The sequence below is a fragment of the Rutilus rutilus genome, assembly GCF_951802725.1.
Source record: "Rutilus rutilus genome assembly, chromosome: 13".
Taxonomy (NCBI): domain Eukaryota; kingdom Metazoa; phylum Chordata; class Actinopteri; order Cypriniformes; family Leuciscidae; genus Rutilus; species Rutilus rutilus.
Genome location: NC_140218.1, coordinates 6,515,607 through 6,538,686, shown reverse-complemented (window position 1 = coordinate 6,538,686; position 23,080 = coordinate 6,515,607). Strand labels below are relative to the sequence as shown.

Genomic DNA, 23,080 nt, shown 5'->3' with positions numbered 1-23,080 from the left:
AAATAAATTGTTCATTTAAAATCTAAATTAACTGGTTTTATTTGAGTCAAAAGTATTATTTAATGTAGGCTATTAATGACCGAATCAACCTTAATATAGGTATTCATTTACTAACAAAATTATGATTTACTATCGCAATGGCATTTGATTGAATGTCTGAATTAGGTTAAGAAGATTTAATTAAAACTGAAATCTTTCACCTGTGCTGAGACGAGCAGAGACGCAATAAATTGTTCCGGCGATCAACAGCGTCACTTCCGGTTCTGTGAATGCGGCTTGAACAGCATCAATCATGAAAACATCATCTGACAAGAGTTTGAAATCCTTGAAGAAGTCCATTAAAACAGGCAGGACACGCAAACAGAGCATCGGGAAATATTCGGCCTACATCTACAAGATTGAGAAGGTGTGTTAAAGCAACAACAACAAAAAAAAGAAAAAAAAAAAGAAAAAAACACACTTTACAATAGGTTCATTAATATATTTACTAACACGAACTAACAATGAGCAATATTTGTTACAGTATTTATTCGTTGTTAATGTTAGTTAATAAAAAATACAACTTTATTATTTGTTTGTTAGTTCACAGTGCATTAACTAATGTTAACAAAAGGTAACAACCGTAACGTAGCCTACGGTATTAGTAGGCCTAAATGTTGAAATTAATAAGTAAGATTAATAAATGCTGAAGTAGCTTATTGTTCATTCTTAATTCATGCTTACTAAGGTGGACTAGTTTAGTAATGAACCTTATTGTAAAGTGTTACCAAATTAACATTTATCTTTTGATGTTGCGTTTTCATTATTATTTCAGTAATTCACACAACAGAGCCTTAAAGTTGTATTTTATTTTTTTTTGGACAATTTTAAAGTTACAGTTTTTATTTTTAGGAGCTGTCCGGTGGCGTGAGTGACGCCATCTCTCTGATGGGACGCCGGGCAGATGTGCACGCGCAGGTGTGCACCGAGGCCGCGCGCCTCTCCAAGTTCAACCGGAGGCGCGTGATCACGCAGCGAGAGATCCACACCGCCGTGCACGCGCACCGGGGCAAACCGTCCAAGTGACCGCTGGAGATCAATTATACACTTTTAGACTTCTAAATTAATAAAAAGGCTTTTTCTTTTTTAAATTGTCTTTACACTGTGACATTTTGTGTTGCACTACACTTTCACTGTTCCTTAATGCGGGGCCTCATATTACAGCGATAATGACTCCTTGGTGGGAATAAAGAACTGTTTTATTGGTGCAAGCGGTCCCTGTTGAATGGCCAATCAATTTTTTTATTTATATTTCAGCACAATTTTTCTATTTACGTTATTTACGGAGAGTTGCACGAGGTCAAACTTGCTTTGAGAGAGGAAAAACTTCCGTTGTATTACATTCAGCAGTAATGTAAAATAGTTGAAGCCTAAATGAGAACGTTAACAAACACTATAAACATGTAGGCCTATTTTACTTCCCCTCACTCCAAATACTCATGGTATTCAGAACAAATTGAAATGTAGCCTATAGGCATGTACAGAATAAAAATAAGTTGGTGCCATTCATTACTATTTTATAATTCCAAGCAACAGGTAGCGTAGTAAAATTTGATGTAGGCTACACAATGCTTCCAACCTTTTCTTATAAAGCCAGTTTTAGCGTTTATTTAGAATGAAGGATATGAATTTTCACATGCATTTGAGCCCTTATTTCTGCTTTCCCATTTTCTCTAATGGCAAAAGAAAGAAAAATCTGTAAAAATGTTCCATGGCGACAATCGTCACTTGGTGGCGCTGTAACATCAGTGATGACGTCATATATTGGTGATTTAAATTATTAATTAACTGGTACTATAGCCTAAAGGGAAAGCGTCCTGTTCATGTCCAAATCGCTACGGGCAACAGCCAATTTATAAATAAATAATAATAATTTGCATACTTTAATAACACATGTGACTTGCCCCACCCTGACATCAGAAAGAGCTTTATTGCCAAGTGTGCTTTTATTTCATATATATATATATATATTTATGGAAAAATAGGCTACTCTTGCCCTGACAACATAGTTTCAGATAAAATAACAGTAAAAAGAAGAGGTGTTTGTATCCGCAAATGAACCCGTTTGTGTAATTGGCCTTTTGACTCTAATCAGATCAAATTAAAATCAGATCAAATCAGTCAAATTGAAGTCTTGGTTACATGTTTCACAGCAATACAATGACAAGATTATTATAGTCTACCTATATATACGTGTATATAAAGACACGATATTTACAGTAGGCCTATAGAAGAATGCACAAAAGTATACAGTAATAAAGTAACCTACATTTTGTGTTTAAGTGCATTATCAGCCTCAACTGAGAGCCTATAATGTGTCATCTAGCCTAAGTGCCTAAAAGACATGTGAATGACAAAAAGCAATTAGGCTTTAATAGACTGAATATTTTTACCAGGTACAGGCTGAACAAACGCTTTTAAATCTGACACTAAATGTGATCCTCTGTTCATTCCCTTTTAAAAACCTGACCACCTTTTAAACCGTTTGACAATCACCCTTCCAACAACACTGAGTGGCGGTGTGGCTCAAGCGTTGACTGACGCACGTATCAACCAATCAAATGTCTGCGTTCCTTACTGGGCGGGAATAACGGTCTTTTTCTCACCAATGAAAACGCCCCGAGCGAAGCCTCCGTCCAATGGGAAGCTAGCAGTCAGCTGACGCCGTCTCGCATCTATTGTACACAAGCCTCGAGCTGAGACAGACGCGAATCACTGTGAATCCAGAACTCATGTGAATTCATCCCTCATTTACTAACGGACCTCTTCACAAAGGTATGTCGTGTGCTATTTCATCATTTCCTTTCTGCAATAGGTTGTAAACGCCTCGCGTGACTCAAAAGTGTAAATACCAGCTGCGCATTGGAGATCACATGCTTATTAGTTAAAGCATATGCGTTAATTAGCTTTGCAATCAAATCTCTAGAACGCATAAGTTATGTGCATTTGGTCTGCATGCTTTGACAATGCATGACATGCATTCTTTACAATATTATAATAATAATAACAACAATAGTAATGTATGCTATTATAAAAATAGTAAAATGTGAAAAATATATGTATATCTTTATATATGTTCCTTTTTTACACGTTTTTTGAATGCAGAATAGATGCACTGAGGTTATTGTTGTAATTGATTTAATGTTATATTAAAAGGATAGTTCATTTAAAAAATGAAATGTTGTAATTAATTTATCACCCTCATGACATTTCGAACCCGTAAGACATTTGTTCATCTTTGCCAGCTAGCAACTACCACTTGTGCTCATGTGAATGCGTGTTGTATACATTTAGTAAATAAAGTGGTAAAGGATGTGTTTTTTGTGCAAACAAAGCATTCACGTCACTTCATAAAATTGAGGTTAAACCACTGGAGTCACATGAGCCCCATTCACACAGCGCTTTGAACCCGGCAAATTGCCGGAACGCCTTCTGTGTGAACGCAAACACGACCCGGGTTTAATGCCGGGATCGATGCCGGGTTGGGGACCTAGTAACATTGCCGTGTTCAGTCCCGGAACGCGCGCTGTGTGAACAAAAGCCGTAATAATGCCGTGTCGTAGTGATGACGCTGAAGCCGGGATCGTTCGCCAGCTGTGAAACGGTACGAAATGCGCAATTTTATGATCGAATCAGAGAAATAAATGCACAAGCGTGGTTTCTCGAGAGAGAAATCGCAGCTCATAAGCAAACTGAAGACGCTGCTGAGACATTACAAGTCACATCGATGTCACGTGTCTTTCCGGGACATACACGGGTTGTGTGTGAACGCCCTCTCTGATTCCGGAAAATCACTGGCAGTGTGAATGAACCAAAATCAAATGAACCCGGGTCAAATCCCGGGTCACTTTATCCGTGTATTTTCCGGAATCTCTGTGTGAAAGGGGCTATGGATTACTTTGATGATGTCTTTACTTGCTTTCTGTAAAGACTTGGCAGAAAATCGGATGTGTAACAGTACATTAGATCTGTGCATTTCTTCTTAAAGGGACAGCAGCCTAATAAACTGTTGCCAACCGTTTCATTAGTTAATTAAAAAAAAATCACACTTCTTTTGACTGAATCACTTTTTTGTATCTTTATTATGAATCAATTGATATTTAATTCATACAGTGAAGACTATATAGTGTTTTATTATTCAGTTTCTGTAGTTTTTCTTAAGACATGTTAAATAAAACTAGGCTACTGTACCTGAGAAACTTAGTAGTTTGATTATTTTCATTTTATTTACCAGTTTATATATTATATTTGCAAAAGTGTTATTTTTTTGTATCAAGGAATTTTATTTATGAACTTAGTAGTTTTTCCTCTTAGTCTCAGGCTTACTTAAAGGACATTTGTTTTATAATATTGGGTTGAATTTTGGGAAGAAAAACTAAATAAAATTCAAGGGTTACAATTAACTCTTTTAAATTATTTGTATTTTTTTTATTTCCTTGCCTACACCTATTAAACTATATACCGCAGTCAAATATGAAAAGTAGCACAAAACCGTAAACCACAATCAAATCTATGCAACGAATCGAAATTTGATTCAAAATCGAGAATTGATGTTTAATCGAATCCTGACCTCAAGAATCTGCTTGAATCGAATCATGAGATGCCAAAAGATTCCCATCCCTAGTAATTAATGGGTGAACTGTCCCTTTAATTTGCATGATTCTGTGCCGATCCTGAGTGGCTTATTATTTAAATGAGTTATTATGCTCTTGTTTACGATGGGACTGAATACGATCGGTCTCCTGTTCTCCTGATCTCACCTCACTCATCTCTCTTCCCCACAGATGCAGTTCATGCTGTTGTTCAGCAGACAGGGGAAGCTCCGTCTGCAGAAATGGTACGTTCCTCTGTCGGATAAGGAGAAGAAGAAGATCACTCGAGAGCTGGTGCAGACGGTTCTGGCCCGCAAGCCCAAGATGTGCAGCTTCCTGGAGTGGAGAGACCTGAAGATCGTGTATAAGAGGTCAGTGGAGCTCATCGCTTGCTGTGGTGGAGCTGTGCAGTGTTTTATTAAACAACCTGTTAAATCAGTCAACTGTAAGTAATCACTGTAATCTTTCTCACAACATTCTATCCCATGATTCACTGCACTCGAATTCACCTTCCATTACCGTCGTGACAAATAAAGTAGTTTCAAAGACATTGCATAATAATCATCAGCTAGACACCAGTCGCTGAATCAATCGTGCAGCGTAATAAACAGGTCATGTGACTATTCGGCATATTACTGTTTGAAACATTTATTTGAGAAATGTTTCAAACAGTAATATGATGTTTTTTTCTATACCTATTATGATTTTTTTATTTATTAATATTTTGATTGTTTTAAATGTTATTTTTAGTGAAAGTTTTACTAATTTTGTATTTTTGTAATTTGTAATAGTTTTTGTTAAATAGGTCTAGAGTTTGTATTATTTTTAATATTTTATATTTGTAGTTTTATTTTTATTTTAGTGCTGTCAAATCGATTAATCGTGAAGTTTAAATATGTATGTATGGGTGTGTGTGTGTGTGTGTGTGTGTGTGTGTGTGTGTATATATTAGGGCTGTGAAAAGATTAATCGCGATTAATCGCATCCAAAATAAAAGTTTGTGTTTACATAATATATGTGTGTGTACTGTGTATAATTATTTTGTATATATAAATACACACACATGCATGTATTTATTTAATAAATATTTGCATGTATATACTGTATATATTTATATATAATTTATATTACATATAAATATAAATGTTTTATATATAAATAACACTTTTTTTTTAATATATACATGCAAGGGTGTGTATTTATATATACAAAATAATTATACACAGTACACACACATATATTATGTAAACACAAACTTTTATTTTGGATGCGATTAATCGCGATTAATCTTTTCACAGCCCTAATATATATATATATATATATATATATATATATATATATATATATATATATATATATATATATATATATATATATATATATATATATATATATATATATATATATATATTATTGTGTGTCTGTGTGTGTATATACTATACAAACAGATATACATTTACAAACGTTTATATTACATGCGATTAATCAATGTGACAGCACTATTTTATTCATTTTAGTACTTCAACTTAAACTAAATGAAAATGAGATGTTACTAGATGTTACTAAAATACGTTTACTTTTGTGTATTTTATTTGATTTCAGTTAACGTTTACAGTAACGCTATAATAAGTCATTAGTTAAGATAAGTAACAATGAAAAAAACTTCTAAAGCGTTGGTTAATCTTAATTATTGTTAAATTTAACATTTACAAATACATTATTAAAATCTGTTGATATTATTAATGGCCCTGAGCTGACATGACCTCACAATGTTGTATTTTTATTAAATAATAATGTTAACAAAGATGAATAACACAAGTATTGCTCATTGTTAGTTAATTTTAGTTAATGCATTAATGTTAACTAGTGGGACCTTGTTGTAAAGTCTTACCATGTTTATTTTGTTTCAAGTAACAAAGTTATTATTTTTTAATGATTTTAGTGTCAGTTTTAGTTAAAGACGATCACCCTGGCTAGTGAAGGACAAGCGTTAGTGCATATCGAGAGAGTTTGAGATTAAAAGTCTTCATCTGTTTTATCAGTGTGTTTTCTGGGTTTGGAATGATGCATAGTGTGTGTGTGTGTGTGTGTGTGTGTGTGTGTGTAACTACTTTGAAATAAGTTAATGAAAAAACTTCTTGGCTACTAATTGAACCATTCTGTGGGAAAAACTCCTTCCTGAATGTCTTTAAATATTAGCTCAGGTTTTGCTTCAGTTCAAGTCGAGCTTCTTGTCACGTGATTGGTGGGATTTGCTCATGATGACATTAGAGTGTTTTCAGTATGAAAGTTGCATTTGCAGCCCATTATTTTTTTTTTATGTTCAGAGTAAAATTTTATATGCAATGAGAAAAACATGGATTTGATTTATTTATTTATTTTATTTATTTGGAAGTACATGCACAGATGAAATGTTCACAGAAAGGGAAGGAACACATTTTAAGAAAGTAAGTAAAGAGAATTTTGATGACAAGATATTAAAATATGCACACACAGAGAGCTTGTTTATAGGCACACAATAACGATGGTAATTAGTTTATGGATCTGATATTTCCCATCTCTGGAACGGTGTTCTTCGTGTAGTTTGAGTTACTGTGTCCCGCACACTAACACATGTTCCCCTCAGGATGAAAGCCGTCTTCCTTGAGATGAGGGTGTTTCCATGGCAGCGGGAATGGGGGGGTACATAGACATTGACCTGAGAACTCACACACACTGACACACACACACACACTCAGGGAAATGGACCCCCAAACATCCCACCTGTACCGGCACTGCAGTGTTTGATATTGATATAATATTTAATTTCATCGTAATCACCAGAATAACAGTGATATTGCTAGATTTGTGTAGACTGGGTAAACCCCGACGCCCTGCAGCTCAGGCTGGAAACCTGTACGTTCCTCTATCCTGCTTCTGTTACAAATCTGCGGGGACCAATCACAGACCGGCTTATCCACCTGGCACGCTATTGGCGGGTTTAATCCAATCCAATTCCTTTTAACCTCTCAACGATGCTCAATGGCTTCTTTAGTTTAGCAAACAAATCGCTCGAGTGGCTGTAAGTACCACAGACTTTCATGGGTTTTTTTTTTGCACAACCTGCAAAAATCACTGGATGCCATTGCTTCTGCAAACCGCTGATCAATGCTGCAAACCAACACGTTTGATGACACGTTTCCTGCCTGGAGCTTTCGCTGCAAAGTACGTCACCCGGATCATTGGTCTGATTGGTTGAAGGACTATCCAGTTGTGTACAGAGTCATTTGAACTCTGCCCGTTGATCACGCAATCTTAAAAGACTGAGCTTGGTCTGGTAGCCTATAGAAAATGTGAATGTTTTCCCATGTAAAACTTCCCACTACATGCCGTAGGCGTAGGCCCCGATCACGCCGAGCGCGTTTTTCAGGTTCGAACACACGAGGCGCACAGCCCTGCCTTTCTTGGCTCCGATCACTTTTTTTTATGTTGCTTGGCAACCACCGTAACGGCTGTCCTGTCAGTCAAGTAAACGTCATATTAGCCTTTTATTAACTTTATTTACTTTGTTAACATTGTGGCAGTTACGGTTCGTGAAGTCGTTAAAGGGATGGTTCCTCTGTAGACCATGACCTCGAGCCAAACACCCAGAAAAGCACGTAAAAGTCCTGGCAGATGCATAAGGATGTAGTGTAACGACGAATCATGGTGTTGACAACTTAGTGTTAACTAATAATCATTGCAAACTGGTACTACCAACAAAATATGAGTGCATTCCTGGAAGTGGGCGTCGTTACACTACATCCTTGTGCATCGCTTTCTTTCAGGACTTTTACGTGCTTTTCCCAACTCACAGAAGTGACGTCGACGTCCGGGTTAGCGATAGCATTAGCTGTCAGGCAAGTGTTATTTAAATAAACTCCTGATGTACTTACACACTTTCCAATGCCTCGTTTTATGAGTACAGAAACTTTTTGTACTACTGTAGAAGTTTGGTGCCATTCTGGGCATTATTAGTGGGGTAATTTACGAGATACAACCTTGGATCCATTAGCGCCTGCACTAAACCATCCGGCTGATATCTCTAAATAAGCTCTAACTTTAATAATGTTCGACCGAGGGGAAAAAGGCTTCTAGGGGGTGTTTGGCTCGAGGTCAGGGTGCAAAGGACTTTATTCCGAACCATCCCTATAAGCTCCTGGTAACCCGCGAGAGCACCACAAGTTTATCCTCCATCTTTGCAGTATGTCGACGTTCAAAGCAACTGTAGCTTTCGTCACTACAGCGGAAGGCCCGCCTCTCCATTCATTCGATCGGACAGTGGGAAAAAAACGGGATGACGTTGGATGCTTTTTCCGCGAATTTTAGATAATAGGTCAAACTTGGGCCCTATCTTGCACCCAGCGCAATTGACTTTGTACACGACGCATGTATCATTCCTATTTTGCACCCGACGCACAGCGGTCTTTTCCCTCCACAGATGCACGTCGGTAAATTAGGGAATGAACTTGCGCTCCCGGGGGCGGTTCAGCGAAAAGAGGAGGCGTGTTCCGGCGCAAACGTTCCCTGGTGCTATTTTGCAGTTTCAGAAAACAATTCCGCCACTGACCAGGAACATTGCGCATGTTATTCATATGCTATTTTAAGGGCGCATGATTGGCCATAATCAATGTAGCGTGTGCACAACGCACATACACTTTGCTTATCTCATCTACACACAGACGCAGCAGTTATCATTTTTTGCAAACCATACATAATTACAAGGAAAAATATTATCACACGAGGGAAATCATTGTTGTGTCCATGAAGATGTGAAAAAATAGGCATAAATCTAGCTTACACATTTACCCAAATTATTATACGCCTGTTTAACCGAAGCTAATTTGTGTGTGTTTCTCCATCCCCAATGTCACTTCTCTGTGTTTTACGGCCCTGATGAGAACGTCGGTCTCCTCGGCTGTGAACCGCTCCTGGCAAATCCGCCGTTATAATAGCAAACCGCCATGGAACAAGCACGCCTGCTCTTAAAGGGAATGTGAGATGTCGCTCTGATTGGTTTATTTCACGTTACGCCCAAACCACACCTATGAGTAATGAAGCTACTTCAGATCAACCCCTTTTAGATTTGCGTCGGTGCAAGAGTCATTTATCCCGCCGGTATAATAGCAACAGCGCCCGAGATCCGCCCACAAAGTTACTTGGGTTTCGCGCTTGATACTTGCGTTTCAGATCGTTAAAATAGGGCCCTTGGTGTTTCATCACATTATTCTGTGTGTGTTTGCACTGGATTGTGTGTGTTTGAGTGTTTCAGCTTCCGAAAACGAGGAATACAAATATAAACTTTGGCAAAATTGATTTATCGGCGTGTGATGTTGATGTTGTGTTTTATGGTGTATCTGCAACGAGTGTCCGTGTGTCATTTGTATTCAGTAGCATGAGTGAATTTAAAATATGCGGCCACACGTTTGGTGTATCCCTCGCTGTGTCTTTGTTTCAGTGTCCTGATTTCTTCTGTTCACAATCACACATGATCCACAGGAGGACATACACCGTAGTCTTTCTTTGTGTTATTGTTCCATAAATCTAATTCTAATGAATACAGATCAACACAAACCCAAAGGCTGTTTCCTTAAAGAAAGCGCTTTGCATTGTTCGAGGGAATGATTTTTACATTGAAGGTCGTTCCTGTATATACAGATAAACACACATGGGTCAGAACGATTAACAAATGCTGAATCATTCCATTAAAAAGAGCGACTGAGCACTTTTATTTAATATTTTGCTAGCGATGGAAAGGTCATGGGTTCAGTTCCCAGACGTAAACCTTGAATACAGTTTAAGTTGCTTTAGATGAAAACATCTGCAAAATGCATACATTACTTTTTTTTTTTGATGTAGAATAGAATAGAAGAATAGAATAGAATGAGGCATTTATATAGCGCTTTCATATGTACTACTGTACACCCAAAGCACTTTACAATCATATCAGGGAATCTCTCCTCAACCACCACCAGATGTAAAGTCTTATTTTTTTGTTAATACTTCACTCGATTTGCATATATTTGTATTGTATTTGAATGCATTCACTCCATTTGCATATTTGTTATTTTATTACTTGTTCTCTCCATTAGCATTTTCTCTGCATTCACTACTTTTTCATTTTTATTTATTTATTACTTTTTCATTCTATTTGCATATAATTTTTTCGTAACTTGCTCTTTTCCATTGGCATATTTTATTACTTAAGCATTACATTTGCATATTTTATGATTTTATTACTTAAGCGTACAATTTGCATATTGTACTACTTTAGCAAATAATTTGCATATTTTGTTATTTTATTACTACGTAAGCAGCATATTTGCATTTTTTTTCTTATTCTAATTACTGCATTTGCATATTTCTATACAAGTGAATTTCTTTGCTTCTCATTTGCACCTTTGTTATTTTATTATTTTCACTAATTTTGTCTATTTAATTTTATTTTATTCACTCATTTGTATTTTTTTTATTTTATTGTTTAATTAAAATGTAAAAGTTGTTTTTATTACTTGTTCACCTGATTTGCATGTTTTTATTGTATTTTATGTGATTTACATTCACTACTTTTGCTTTTTTTTATTATATTACTTGTTCATTCTATGTGCTTATTATTATTATTATTTGGTTTTATTTTTTATATATTTATTCTCACCATTTGTTTTATTTAATTATTAATGATCTTTATGTATTGTATATTACCCATTATTTTGCCGGTGTTTGCAGCAGCTGAACACAGTTGTGCTGTCGGCGGTTCAGATGCAGTTTGTCCTGCCAGTAAAACACACTAAACTGAGGCTGATACCGATGAAAGAACGAGGTCTAGACGGATGAGCAGTAATAATGAACGTGACCTTGTGTCTACATCAGTTCCTCTGGTTCTGCTCAGTGTGATCGGGCTTTGGTTCGGTTCCAGATTCATTCCCTCACAGCTCGCCCTATCTGACCTCTGACCCCAACCGCCTGCTCAACAGCCTGACTATCTGTCTATCTGACTACAGATCTCATCCAAACTGAGCATTAGCATTGCTAAGCCGTGTGTGTCTGTGTGTGTCTGTGTGTGTGTGTGTGTGTGTGTGTGTGTGTGTGTGTGTGTGTGTGTGTGTGTGTGTGTGTGTGTGTGTGTGTGTGTGTGTGTGTGTGTCTAAATGAAACGCCAGTACAGGCTTATTCTGCATGTTGTTCAAGTTTTTATATTAGTTTGTGTGGAAACAAAGTTGTGTTTGCAGGTACCAATGATGATTTGAGGAGTAACTAGATAGAGATGCGCGACACATCGGCCGATACCGATATGGTGGCCGATATATGTTCATGTTTAATGTTATCGGCCTGATAAGAAAAATTGTCCAATATATTAAAGCCGATAAGTAATGTATTATTTTCTTCATCTGAGACACTTCAGATACACACTCTTCAACATGATGGTTTTGAACTTCTTGAAATATGATCAGAATCACAAGGAAAATACAGTAAAGTGCAACATGTGCAGCGCATGTCTGTCATATCGGCTACATAAAATTATGAGAACCTCATAGGTGTGTGTTAGAGACATGGCTTTTAATGGTGAGACTTTTGTTCTTGTAATCAGGCTCTAAAAAATTATATAAAAAATTTGGATTTATATTTATCGGCCAATATATCGGTTATCGGCTTTAAATATCAAGAATTATCGGTTATCGGTATCAGCCAAAAAGTTCATATCGGTGCATCCGAATAACTAGATGTTGACAAACGTTCATGAGATTTTGAGGCTTCGAATCTTTTAAAAATGTTTGTGGTACTTCAACTAAAAACAGAAAACGTAATGTTGGCCATTCATTTACACAACAATGAGGGTTCGACGGCCTGAAAACTGTTTTCAAAAGATACAGTCATCGTCTCTCTGTGTAAACTGCAAAAACACGAATTTGTGTGAACTGTGAGGTCAAGCGCATGTGTATTATGTGTTCGCATGGTTTTTCTTTACGATATGACATCGCCATCTACTGGCATGCCAGCAGAATGCAGCATTTTTTGTCGTTTTCACGGATCCGTGTGAACGGGATCATCTTCATCTTTATGCAAAACTAAACTACCCTAAGTAGCAAGTAACCATTACTTGTCCATATTTACATATTTTTATTTTTATTTATTACTTGTTCGCTTCATTTAAATATATATTTTATTTTACATTTTTACTCCATTTGCATATTTTGTATTTTACTTAGTCAGCCTATTTGCATTTATTTAATTGTTAACATGATTTGAATATTTAATTTAATTTGCTCTATTACTTCATATTTCTGATTTTTATTTTAGTCACCTCATTTACATATTAGTTTATTTCCTTACATTCACTCATATTTTTTATTTTATTGTATTTTATTACTGGTCCACTCATATTTTGTGTACATTTTATTACTACTTCACTCCGTTTACATATTTTAATTTTAATTTTAATTTTATTTTATTCACCCTATTTGAAGTTTTTTATTTTATTTTATTATATTTTATTACATTCACTTCGTGATTTTTTTTATTGTGTTTTATTACGTGTTCTCTCATTTGAATATTATTATATTATATTATATTATATTATATTATATTATATTATATTATATTATATTATATTATTTGCCCCGTTATTTTGGACCGTTGTGTTCAGCTAGGCTGGAGTCCTGAAAGCTGCTAGCGAGTGAACCCGATGTTAGATATGCATATTCATTACAGCATTTTGAAGAAAAGTTGTGTGTAGAAGATGTGATTTCATCCTCATTCTCTCTGCGTCTCACACACAAACACAGTGAAGAGAGGCTGTCCAGAATGACCAATCCCGTCTGCTGATGACAGCGGTACATTATCACATTAAAACACTCGCTCAGCAGCTCTGGCCAGCCGGAGAGCCTCCGCATGTGAGGATAAAGATAAATCAAGTGTCAGCTGAAAGAAAGATATATTAATATTATTATTGAAACACACACACACACACACTCTGTTTACTAGCATGCAGTTTTATGGAGTAAAAAAGTAGTATACTGTCAAATCCCTTTTTTAACATGTCAATTTTTGCTTGGTTTTATCTAAAAGCAGTGTTCATTTTAAGCTTTAACAAAGATTAATTATATTTAATTTATACAGTGAAGACTATGCAGTGTTATTTTACATTTCATTGTTCAATTTCTGTACCTGAATACTGTTAGACTTACCTGGAAAAACATAAAGCACTTTTTAAAAGCATATTGTATTTACCTATGATCGTAATTTTTTTTAAAAAAAATTTTTTTTATGCGCATTCACTTCCTTACAAAATCACCTCAATCCTTCTAGAATGATTAAATTCTTTCCAAATAGAGCTATTCAAGTCATCTGGTGAAATTGTTTTCATATCAGCAGAAAAACAAAATATCAGTTGTTTTTTTTGTTGACTAAAACTAAACCTGATGTTGTTTCTGTTGCAGATACGCCAGTCTGTATTTCTGCTGTGCCATCGAGGACCAGGACAACGAGCTGATCACGCTGGAGATCATCCACCGCTACGTCGAGCTGCTCGACAAATACTTCGGCAGTGTAAGTCAAAATTGATGTGACTTCTTGCCCCCCCCCCCCCCCCCCCCCCCAAAAAAAAAGAACCGAATTACAGTGATTATTCCTCCCAATCTCAGGTCTGCGAGCTGGATATCATCTTTAACTTCGAGAAGGCGTATTTCATCCTGGACGAGTTCCTGCTGGGAGGCGAAGCTCAGGAGACGTCGAAGAAGAACGTCCTGAAGGCCATCGAGCAGGCGGATCTCCTGCAGGAGGTGAGGGTCATGTGCTGGCGCTCAGAAAGCGGTGCGGGAACTTTGCTGAGCCGTTAGTTAAAAAGAATCGGTCTGTTGAGATGTTTATATCTCGCTATCATCAGGGTTTGAAATTAACACTCGCCAACCCGCCAAATGCGGATAAAAATCAAGTCAAATCTCTGGCCAATATGGTGTGTTACTTATTATATTTACTTATTATATTATAAACTTTTATATTTAATTATATTATAAATGTATTATATTTACTCACTTTGCTGGGGAAGTTCATTTAAACCAAATCTGCGCAGATTTAGCAATATTAAATTAGTAATTTTTTTTTTTTTTATGTTCTCTGTACTGTATTGATCTGTCCACCTAAAACACATTTTTGGTGAAAAGGATGAGGAGTTGACAGGATTTTGTTTGAATAAGAAATGAATGTATGAAATCCAAATGTTATAATGTGTGTGTGCATATATATATTTGTGTATATGTACATACATGTATATATGCTAAACTGTGACGTAGTTAATCTGGTTTATTTCTTCTTCTTTTTTCTTTTTTTTTTTCTGTTCTGAATGGCCGGTAACTTAAAAATTTAGTAGCCAAAAATGGCCAGTAGGTAAAAAAGTTAATTTCAAACCCTGGCTATCATAGAATACCACCACATCTGGTTTAATGGGTCTCTTGCCGCCTTGAGTACTGAGGTTTATTAGCGCCACAGTAAAGCAACGGGATCGTTTGCGTATTTCATAGTGTTTTTGACCTTCGCACCGCCGTTCTGCTTCTCTCTCGCTCCGACTATTGAATTGAAAGGTAGAAATCCCTCAGGAGCTACAGGTTCACAGTGACTGCTCTCGTGTGTGTGTTATCCAGCTTCCCTGGCGCTTGCAGAACAAAACACTCCTTTGTTTCGTTACAGTGTAGAGGAACTGAGCTTTCACACACAGTCTCTTCATCTTCATGGAGTCTCGCTCTAGCGTACAGATGCACAGATCTGCAGGATGTCCTGATGCTGGGCTTTCAGATTAAAGCTGAAGTGTATCTGTTTTGAAATTGAAATGCTTTCTCATATACATTTTATTTTATTTTATATGCAAGTCTAATCTGAAGAATCCTAGCAACACCATAGGAAACACCCAGAGCATTATAGCAACCACATACTGTAGCAACACACTAAAAAGACACCTTGGCAACTACTTAGCAACACCTTGGAAACCACCCAGGACATTATTGCAACACATAAAAAAACCTCAGAACTCCTTGGCAACTGCATAGCAATGCCACAGTAACCATTCAGAGCACTCTAACAACTTCCTCAGAATCGCATAGCAACACCCTGGCAACCATTCAAAATATTATAGCAACCACATACTGTAGCAACACAATAAAAACACATTGGCAACCATCCAGAACATTATAGCAACACACACACACAAAAATTCAGAATACCTTGGCAACTGCACAGCAATGTCACAGTAACCACTAACAGTTGCCTCAGAACCACTTAGCAACACCTTGGCAACCATCCAAAACATTAGATCAGCACACCAAAAAACAAGCAGAACCCATTGGCAACCACTTAGCAACACCTTGGTAACCATCCAGAACATTATATATATACAAACACTAAAAACACTCAACTGCATAACAATGCAACTGTAACCATTCAGAGCACTCTAACAACTTCCTCAGAACCGCATAGCAACACCTTGGCAACTATCCAGGGCTGCGTTTCCCTAAAGCATCGCAAGCCTAAGTAGATTGTTTAACCATTGCCACCACTGGTCTCTACCATCAACTTGGCTCACGATGCTTTTGGAAAACGCAGCCCAGAACATTATAGCAACCGCATACTATAGCAACACACAAAAAAACATTCAGGACACACACAGTCAGAACACCCTAGCAACACCCTAGCAACCACCAAGAACATCTAGTCAATCACATAGCAAGCTGCTATGAACGCAACCATCCAGAATCATTTGGCTACGATCCAACAGCTGCATAAGAACATGTTAAAAAACGACTCAAGACAATAGCAACTTCATAGTAACGCCTTGACAACCTTGCACATATTCCAGTTGCGCTAGGTGCCTCTAGACGGTAGCGGCCTTTGCTAGGTTTCACCCGTTTCTTGCTAGGTTTCACCCGTTGAACATCACTTGAAACGGGCCTCGCAACAGAAGGGGCCTCTCCCTATGAGGCTCTTTTGTTGCAGAAATGACACACTTCAGCTTTAATCCAGGTGTGCTGATGCCAGCCTGGCTGTAGATAAATGAACTTGCTTCACGAGTTTGATGTCTCTCTTCTCTCTCTCGCTCTCTGTATTCTTCCTCCTTTTGCCCGACCCAACTGTTTTGATTTACAGAATCTAGATTTTCAGATCCGTCTGCTTCCAGGTATGATTTATGGATCATTGATTAGCGTCTGTAGCCATCAGTCTCCCTGTAGCTCTAGTCATTAATCTGATCCCAGTGGAGCGGGACTGTGTTCTGCATGCCGTGAACTTCTGGATACAGGAAGTTGATGACATGCCGAGTTTTTCCTGAATAAAGAGATTAGAGGAATTAGTTACTGTAGTTTAATCTCACAAAAAAATGGGTCACATTTCACCCCAAAATCAAAAGAAAAAGAGTGCGAAATAAGGAAATTGATTGTCACACTCAATCTTAATTTTTCTTAATCTTAATCTCTATCTTAATCTTAAAATACAAAATCTTAATTTTGTAAAAACAATTTCGCAAATCCCGTATTACCCTCCAAAATCAAAGGGAAAAAGATAAAAAATATATATTTTTACAGCATTTTGACCAAGAAATTTCCATTCAATCCATTTTTGTCCCACTAAATCTATAGATATCAGCATTTTTACACATTGCATCCCAAAATCAAAAGAAAAAGAATGAACTTTATTACTTATTTTAAGTAAATATTAAGCCTTTTTTTTTGCATTGACCATTAAAGTTTTTTTTCCCATTGCGATTTGTTATTAGTTTCCTCATTTTTCTTTCTTTCTTTCTTTCTTTCTTTCTTTCTTTCTTTCTTTCTTTCTTTCTTTCTTTCTTTCTTTCTTTCTTTCTTTCTTTCTTTCTTTCTTTCTTTCTTTCTTTCTTTCTTTCTTTCTTTCTTTCGAGTTTTGGGGTTGAATACATTCTTGACAGGTTTTGTGAGATTGACCCAGTTAGTTACTAATAAAACAGTTTAGTTTCCTGTATTTTGTCAGAAAAGTCTCACCCAAGAATTTCTTCTCGTTTTTTCCCAGTGAAAAGTTTTTTTTGACTGAATGAATGTATGAATGATGTGATTGGACGATTCTTCCCACATTAAGGTTGATTTAGGCACTAGTTACAGCCTAGATGAAGTAGAAATGTTCAATCAGCATCGGTAACTCAGAGCCGAACAGAGCTGTGGTTCATCATCTCCGACTGCCATCCCGACAGACTTTGTCCCGAGGGCCAAATTACAGGCAGACAAAGGAGGAAAAAGAGAACAAAGACTTGCTGTCCACGCTTTAGCAGCGAGACATGACCTAAATGTGCAGTTCACCGACTGAGCACGAAAACACCAGCAGTGCCGAGACATTTCAACTAGCTTTTGCATCTTTATCAACGTCATGGTTCAAGCATTTATGTGAGAAATAAACGAATATGCATAAGTAATAAAAGCATTATCAGCGAGGGCATGCGGTTTGAGGCGCCGTAGTCTCGACTGGGGCTTGTCCTTTATCTGCTGATTTGAGGTCAGATCTGTGTTTGATGTTTTAATGAATCTGGTTTAATGAGTTTGAGCTGCTGCTCCGTTTCTGCAGTTTGTGACTGTCGTTCATACATTTAGCACGGATTTATGAAAAATCATCTGTATGGCCTGGATTTCCAAACATTAAACTAGTCAGATTGCCTAATTAATGGTGATTAATAACAACTGTTTGAGCACTTTTTATATCAGTAATGTATAGCATGAATTTCTGCTCAAGCTCATTTTTCCTCTCTAAAATGTTATTATTTACAAATATGTGTGAATTAATAAGCTATTGCATCAAAAATATTACCTTACACCGAAAGACTCATGATGTTGCATGTTTATATTTGTGGGTAAGTTATCATGATGTTGCATGTTTATATTTGTGGGTAAGTTATGCAGGCTAGTTAAATCAGTCAGTTGCTGGGCAGTTTTAAGAGATGTTTGAGCCTGGAAATCACATTTTCCCATGATTCTATACATGAGCCATAGATCGTGTTTTATTTCTTCACTTGATGTTCATTTCTGTGGCCAGCCGCATAAACACAATCATGAGGATCAGCTGGGATTCATTTTATATCATGTTGGCTGGATCGTGTCTCTGAACCACTTCAGTCTGAGGTTGAACACTGGCCTTCTGTGAGTCGGATTTGGCGTGATTTGGCAGAACGGGGCTGTTTGATTGGCTGGTGTTTCTGTCCGTAGAGCCAGACTGAAGACTGGGGAGGTTTGGCCAATGAGGAGATCTTATAGGGGCCGGAGCCCCGCCCACGCTGTCAGCCCATTGGTAAATGGTGTGATTTGCCTGAGCCGATTGCTGATTGGGCATGATGAAGCTCTCGCTCGCTCTGATTGGAGGAGACGTGGTGACGTGACGAGGGGGGGGGGGGGGGGGCGTTTAAACTTCTTAACTCTTGACCTTTGACCTGGTCAAAATGTGGTCACAAGATTTCTAGCAAAAGGATAATCAGTCTTAAGTTCGAGCAAAACAGCTTCCAGAAAAATTCATTATGTAAGAATTAGTTTAAGCATGCAACCTTACTTAGTCTACCGTTGCATATTATGATGTTTGAAATCATTTATGAATGGATTATTAGTATTCTAGTTATAGCAAACTCAGCGGTATATGAAGCCATGCATTTAAAACTGCATATTTTACTTCTAAAGAAAAGATTTGAAGGCGAATCGTAATCTGGCGCACTGTATCTAATGAAGGATATGCAGATTGTGTCTTAAAGGGCCAGTGATAGTAATTCACGTCATGTCTTCAGTTATCGGGGCGCATTTAATTATCATAATGGCATATTCAGCAAACGACTGAACACATTCTGTGAATGCATGCATGTAATATGAATGTGTTGCGTTTAAAGACACACACCCCGTCTCCACGATCAGACGCTGTGAATGTGTGTGTGTCGGTCTCTGACTTGATGATGCCTGATGGGAACTAACTCACACTGGATGACAACTAATGCTTTAACTGCATTTTTATGCTCTCCGTAAATTGTGCCTGCATAAAGATGTGCATTACTCCCTCAGCTCAGGACGGGCGTCTCGGCGGTGTGTGTGTGTGTGTGTGTGTGTGTGGGGATGAGGGATGAGAGATGAGTGTGTCCCTTTTCATTTTGGGGCTTTGCCACTGCATAAATATCCCTCTGCATCAGAACAAATCACATTATGCGGCGAGGGGTTTGTGTTTCTCTCTCTCTCTCGTGTGTGCTCTGCCTTTTGCTAATGTTCTTAAAATTATCGAATTTACTTTATTAGTTAAGCAAATTCTATTAAGATTAAAAATTAAGCATGTTAGTACCTGTGTGTGTAAAGTATTTAGGCAACAGAGAGATCTACACACATAAAATAAATTATTTTTATTTTTATTTATTTTAGGAATGTTCTGGAGTTACTTTTATCAGGTGGATGATTGACAAACCACTGGAAAAAAATATTAATATTTTAATATAAAATTTCGGAAGGAAATAAATAATATATATATATATATATATATATATATATATATATATATATATATATATATATATATATATATATATATATAAAATTATTTTATTATATAATTTATATATATAATAATAATAATATTATTATTATTATTATTATTATTATTTTATTTTATTTTTATATATTTTTAGGGGTTTGTGTTTTAATATTTTGTTGTTTTTTAATAAATAAATAAACAAACAAAAAAAAAAAAAAAAAAAATGCTCTTATTTTATTCGGGTGAAATGTGTCCTGGATATTGTTAATTTTATCATCTATTTTTTTTATTTATTCTCAGTCGTTTTTATTTGTTTTGATCATATTTAGTCACCCTTGTCCTGTTTTTGTTTAGTCAAGTTTTAGTCGACTAAATGTCTGGCCGTTTTAGTCTAGTTTTTCGTTACTGATATTTCATGTTGATATAGTCACAGTTATCGTTTAATAACCTTATTGTCGTAGCAACATCTCATTAAAAAAGCTTTTGCTGACGAACATTTTTCGTCATAGTTTTCGTTGATAATGACCAGTTCTGGACATGTTTTTGTGGAAGGCTATATTCTCCCAGACTGATTTCATATTACTCAGTCAGTTTTAATAATCTGATTACCATTCTTTACATTCTCATTGGTATTATATGGGTTTAATTTTGTGTGGCTTTACTTTTTTTTAATTATTTTTTTTTATAATAAACCAATTTCAAGCTTTGGTGCTGAACTTCAAACAAACGCCTGCCTCTGTTTGCTGAGGTGTTTTTAATTAAAAGCACACGGTTCTCCGTCAGCTTAGCTAATGAAACCTGGGAAAGTCAATCCGGAACATTCCTGAAAGAACAGAAGAAATCCCACACAGACTCGGAGCTCAAAGGCCCTCCGGCTGATCCGACTTAATTAGAGGACAGAGACGCTGAAATCGAGCCTGAAGCTCAGTTATATCCGTGTCTGAGGAGAAACCTGCGGGAGCGCGGCACTGTGGAAATGAGGAAACCCGTTGCCTTAAAATTATTGAGTAAATAAACGTAATGCTTAAAGGGTTAGTTCACCCAAAAATGAAAATTCTGTCAGTAATTACTCTCCCGGTAATTACTTGTTCCAACCCCGTAAGACCTTCGTTCATCTTCACAACACAAATTAAGATATTTTTGGTACGTCAGAACGTAGGCTCACTATTGGCCAGCATCACACACATGACCAGCGTCGGCCAATAGCGTCACCTTTATTCAACTATTGATTTTCTTCTGTGTTTCTCTGAGTGAGTTCACATAGTGTTACAGCGCAGCGCTTCTGGGTTGTACGTCAGAACGGAGGCTCACTATTGGCCGACGCTGGTCATGTGTGTGATGCTGGCCAATAGTGAGCCTCCGTTCTGACGTACAATCCAGAAGCGCTGCGCTGTTACATTATGTGAACTCACTTAGAGAAACACACAGACGAAAATGAATAGTGGAATAAAGTCGTTATTTTTGTTGTTTTTTTGCGCACAAAAAGTATTCTGGTCACTTGATAAACTTAAGGTTGAGCCACTGTAGTCACTTGGACTATTTTAACGATGTCTTTACTAACTTTCTGGGCCGGCAAGTTTCAATTACAGAGAAGCCTATAGAGGAGTGAGCCAGCTCTCAGATTAAATCAAAAATATCTTCATTTGTGTTCTTACGGGGTTGAACAACATGAGGGAGAGGAATTACTGACAGAATTTTCATTTTTGGGTGAACTAACCCTTTAATTGAAAAAATTAAGTTATGTGAACTTGACAATTCCACATTACTTCATTTTTCCCATTAAGCATGAAGTTTATTTACTTAATAATTTGAAGGCAACGGGTTTCCTCAATTTTTTAAGTTAAGTCAACTGATCACTTTTTACAGCGTAGGCTTCGCTGTGAGACAGGACTGTCCACGGCTGACCCTGAAATCGCCCGCTATACCCTCAAATCGGGCGTTATTTGAGGGGACGTCCATTTGTAGTGCTGTCCGAAACCATAGTGGACCTTATCGAGTGCACTCATTCAATCCCACAATGCACTGCAGTACCGAGCGTACAACCGATGAACGCTCAACGGCTGTCCGAATTCACTCACTCGCTTTCATTCACTCCTTCAAGTGAGCAGTATTAGGGGACTTGCGTAGGGAATAGTGGATGAGGGTTTAGGGGGGATTTCAGATTCAGCCCATGTGTGTGTCTGTGGATCGATTGGATGCTGGTGGCTGTAAATCACGTGTGTGTGTGTGTGTGTGTGTGTGTGTGAATGTCCTGCAGGTGTTCTGAGTCCGAGCATGTCCTGCGAGTCCTCCGTTCTCTTCCAGAGTTAGCCGGCTCGAGGCGAAGGCTTCAGGTGTGGCTCTCCTTCAGTCGTAGAGTCGTGTCTGTTAGTGTCGTCGTGCCTCTAGTTTAGCACAGATATCATGAGCTGTTCGTGTTTATGTGTGTGTGTGTGTGTGTGTGTGTGTAATACCGTCCAGTCATTATGTTTTCGTGTTTCTCATTGTCCTCCTCCCTCAGAGTTTATGGTTTATGTCATCGTTAATAGAAAACCAGTGCTATACTTTACAGCGCCAGTTCTCAACTGGTTTTGTTTCAGGACTACCTATTATATATTTAGATGTTATATTATTAATATTTAATACTTAATAGAAATGTATAAAATTACATATTTATTTATTTATTTATTTATATAGAAATATAATATTGTATGTATGTATGTATATGTATGTGTGTATATATATAAATATAAATTATTTATATTTAATAAATACGATACTTAAATATTTAAAAAATAAATATATTTAATAGTCTACCAAGGCTGCATTTATTTGATTAAAAAATACTGTAAAATTTTTTAAAATATTGTTATTGTTTAAAAAACTGTTTTCTATGTGAATACACACTGCCGTTCAAAAGTTTTGGATCGGTTATGTTTTTATTTTATGTTTTA

General features: G+C 36.9%; 2 protein-coding genes across 4 annotated transcripts in view; both read left to right on the top strand.

Moving 5' to 3' along the window:
- The first annotated feature begins 258 nt into the window (after positions 1–258).
- On the top strand, positions 259–1,130 carry LOC311302651 (histone H2B-like). The gene is made up of 2 exons (XM_084428659.1): positions 259–406; positions 892–1,130. Exons 1-2 carry the CDS (start codon positions 293–295, stop codon positions 1,063–1,065), a joined length of 288 nt encoding a protein of 95 aa, XP_084284785.1. The 5' UTR covers positions 259–292; the 3' UTR covers positions 1,066–1,130.
- A 1,561-nt stretch (positions 1,131–2,691) lies between these two features.
- LOC311302643 (AP-1 complex subunit sigma-2) overlaps positions 2,692–23,080 on the top strand; it is a 45,884-nt gene continuing 25,495 nt past the window's right edge. For 2 of the 3 annotated variants that reach the window (XM_084428647.1, XM_084428649.1), the window contains exons 1-4: positions 2,692–2,814; positions 4,824–5,002; positions 14,087–14,195; positions 14,291–14,428. In XM_084428647.1, the coding sequence (XP_084284773.1) occupies positions 4,824–5,002; positions 14,087–14,195; positions 14,291–14,428 (426 nt within the window). In that variant the 5' untranslated portion in view covers positions 2,692–2,814. Of the gene's footprint in view, positions 2,815–4,823; positions 5,003–14,086; positions 14,196–14,290; positions 14,429–16,781; positions 16,813–22,404; positions 22,481–23,080 lie in introns of all 3 variants that reach the window. The other variant, XM_084428648.1, reaches the window with a different exon arrangement.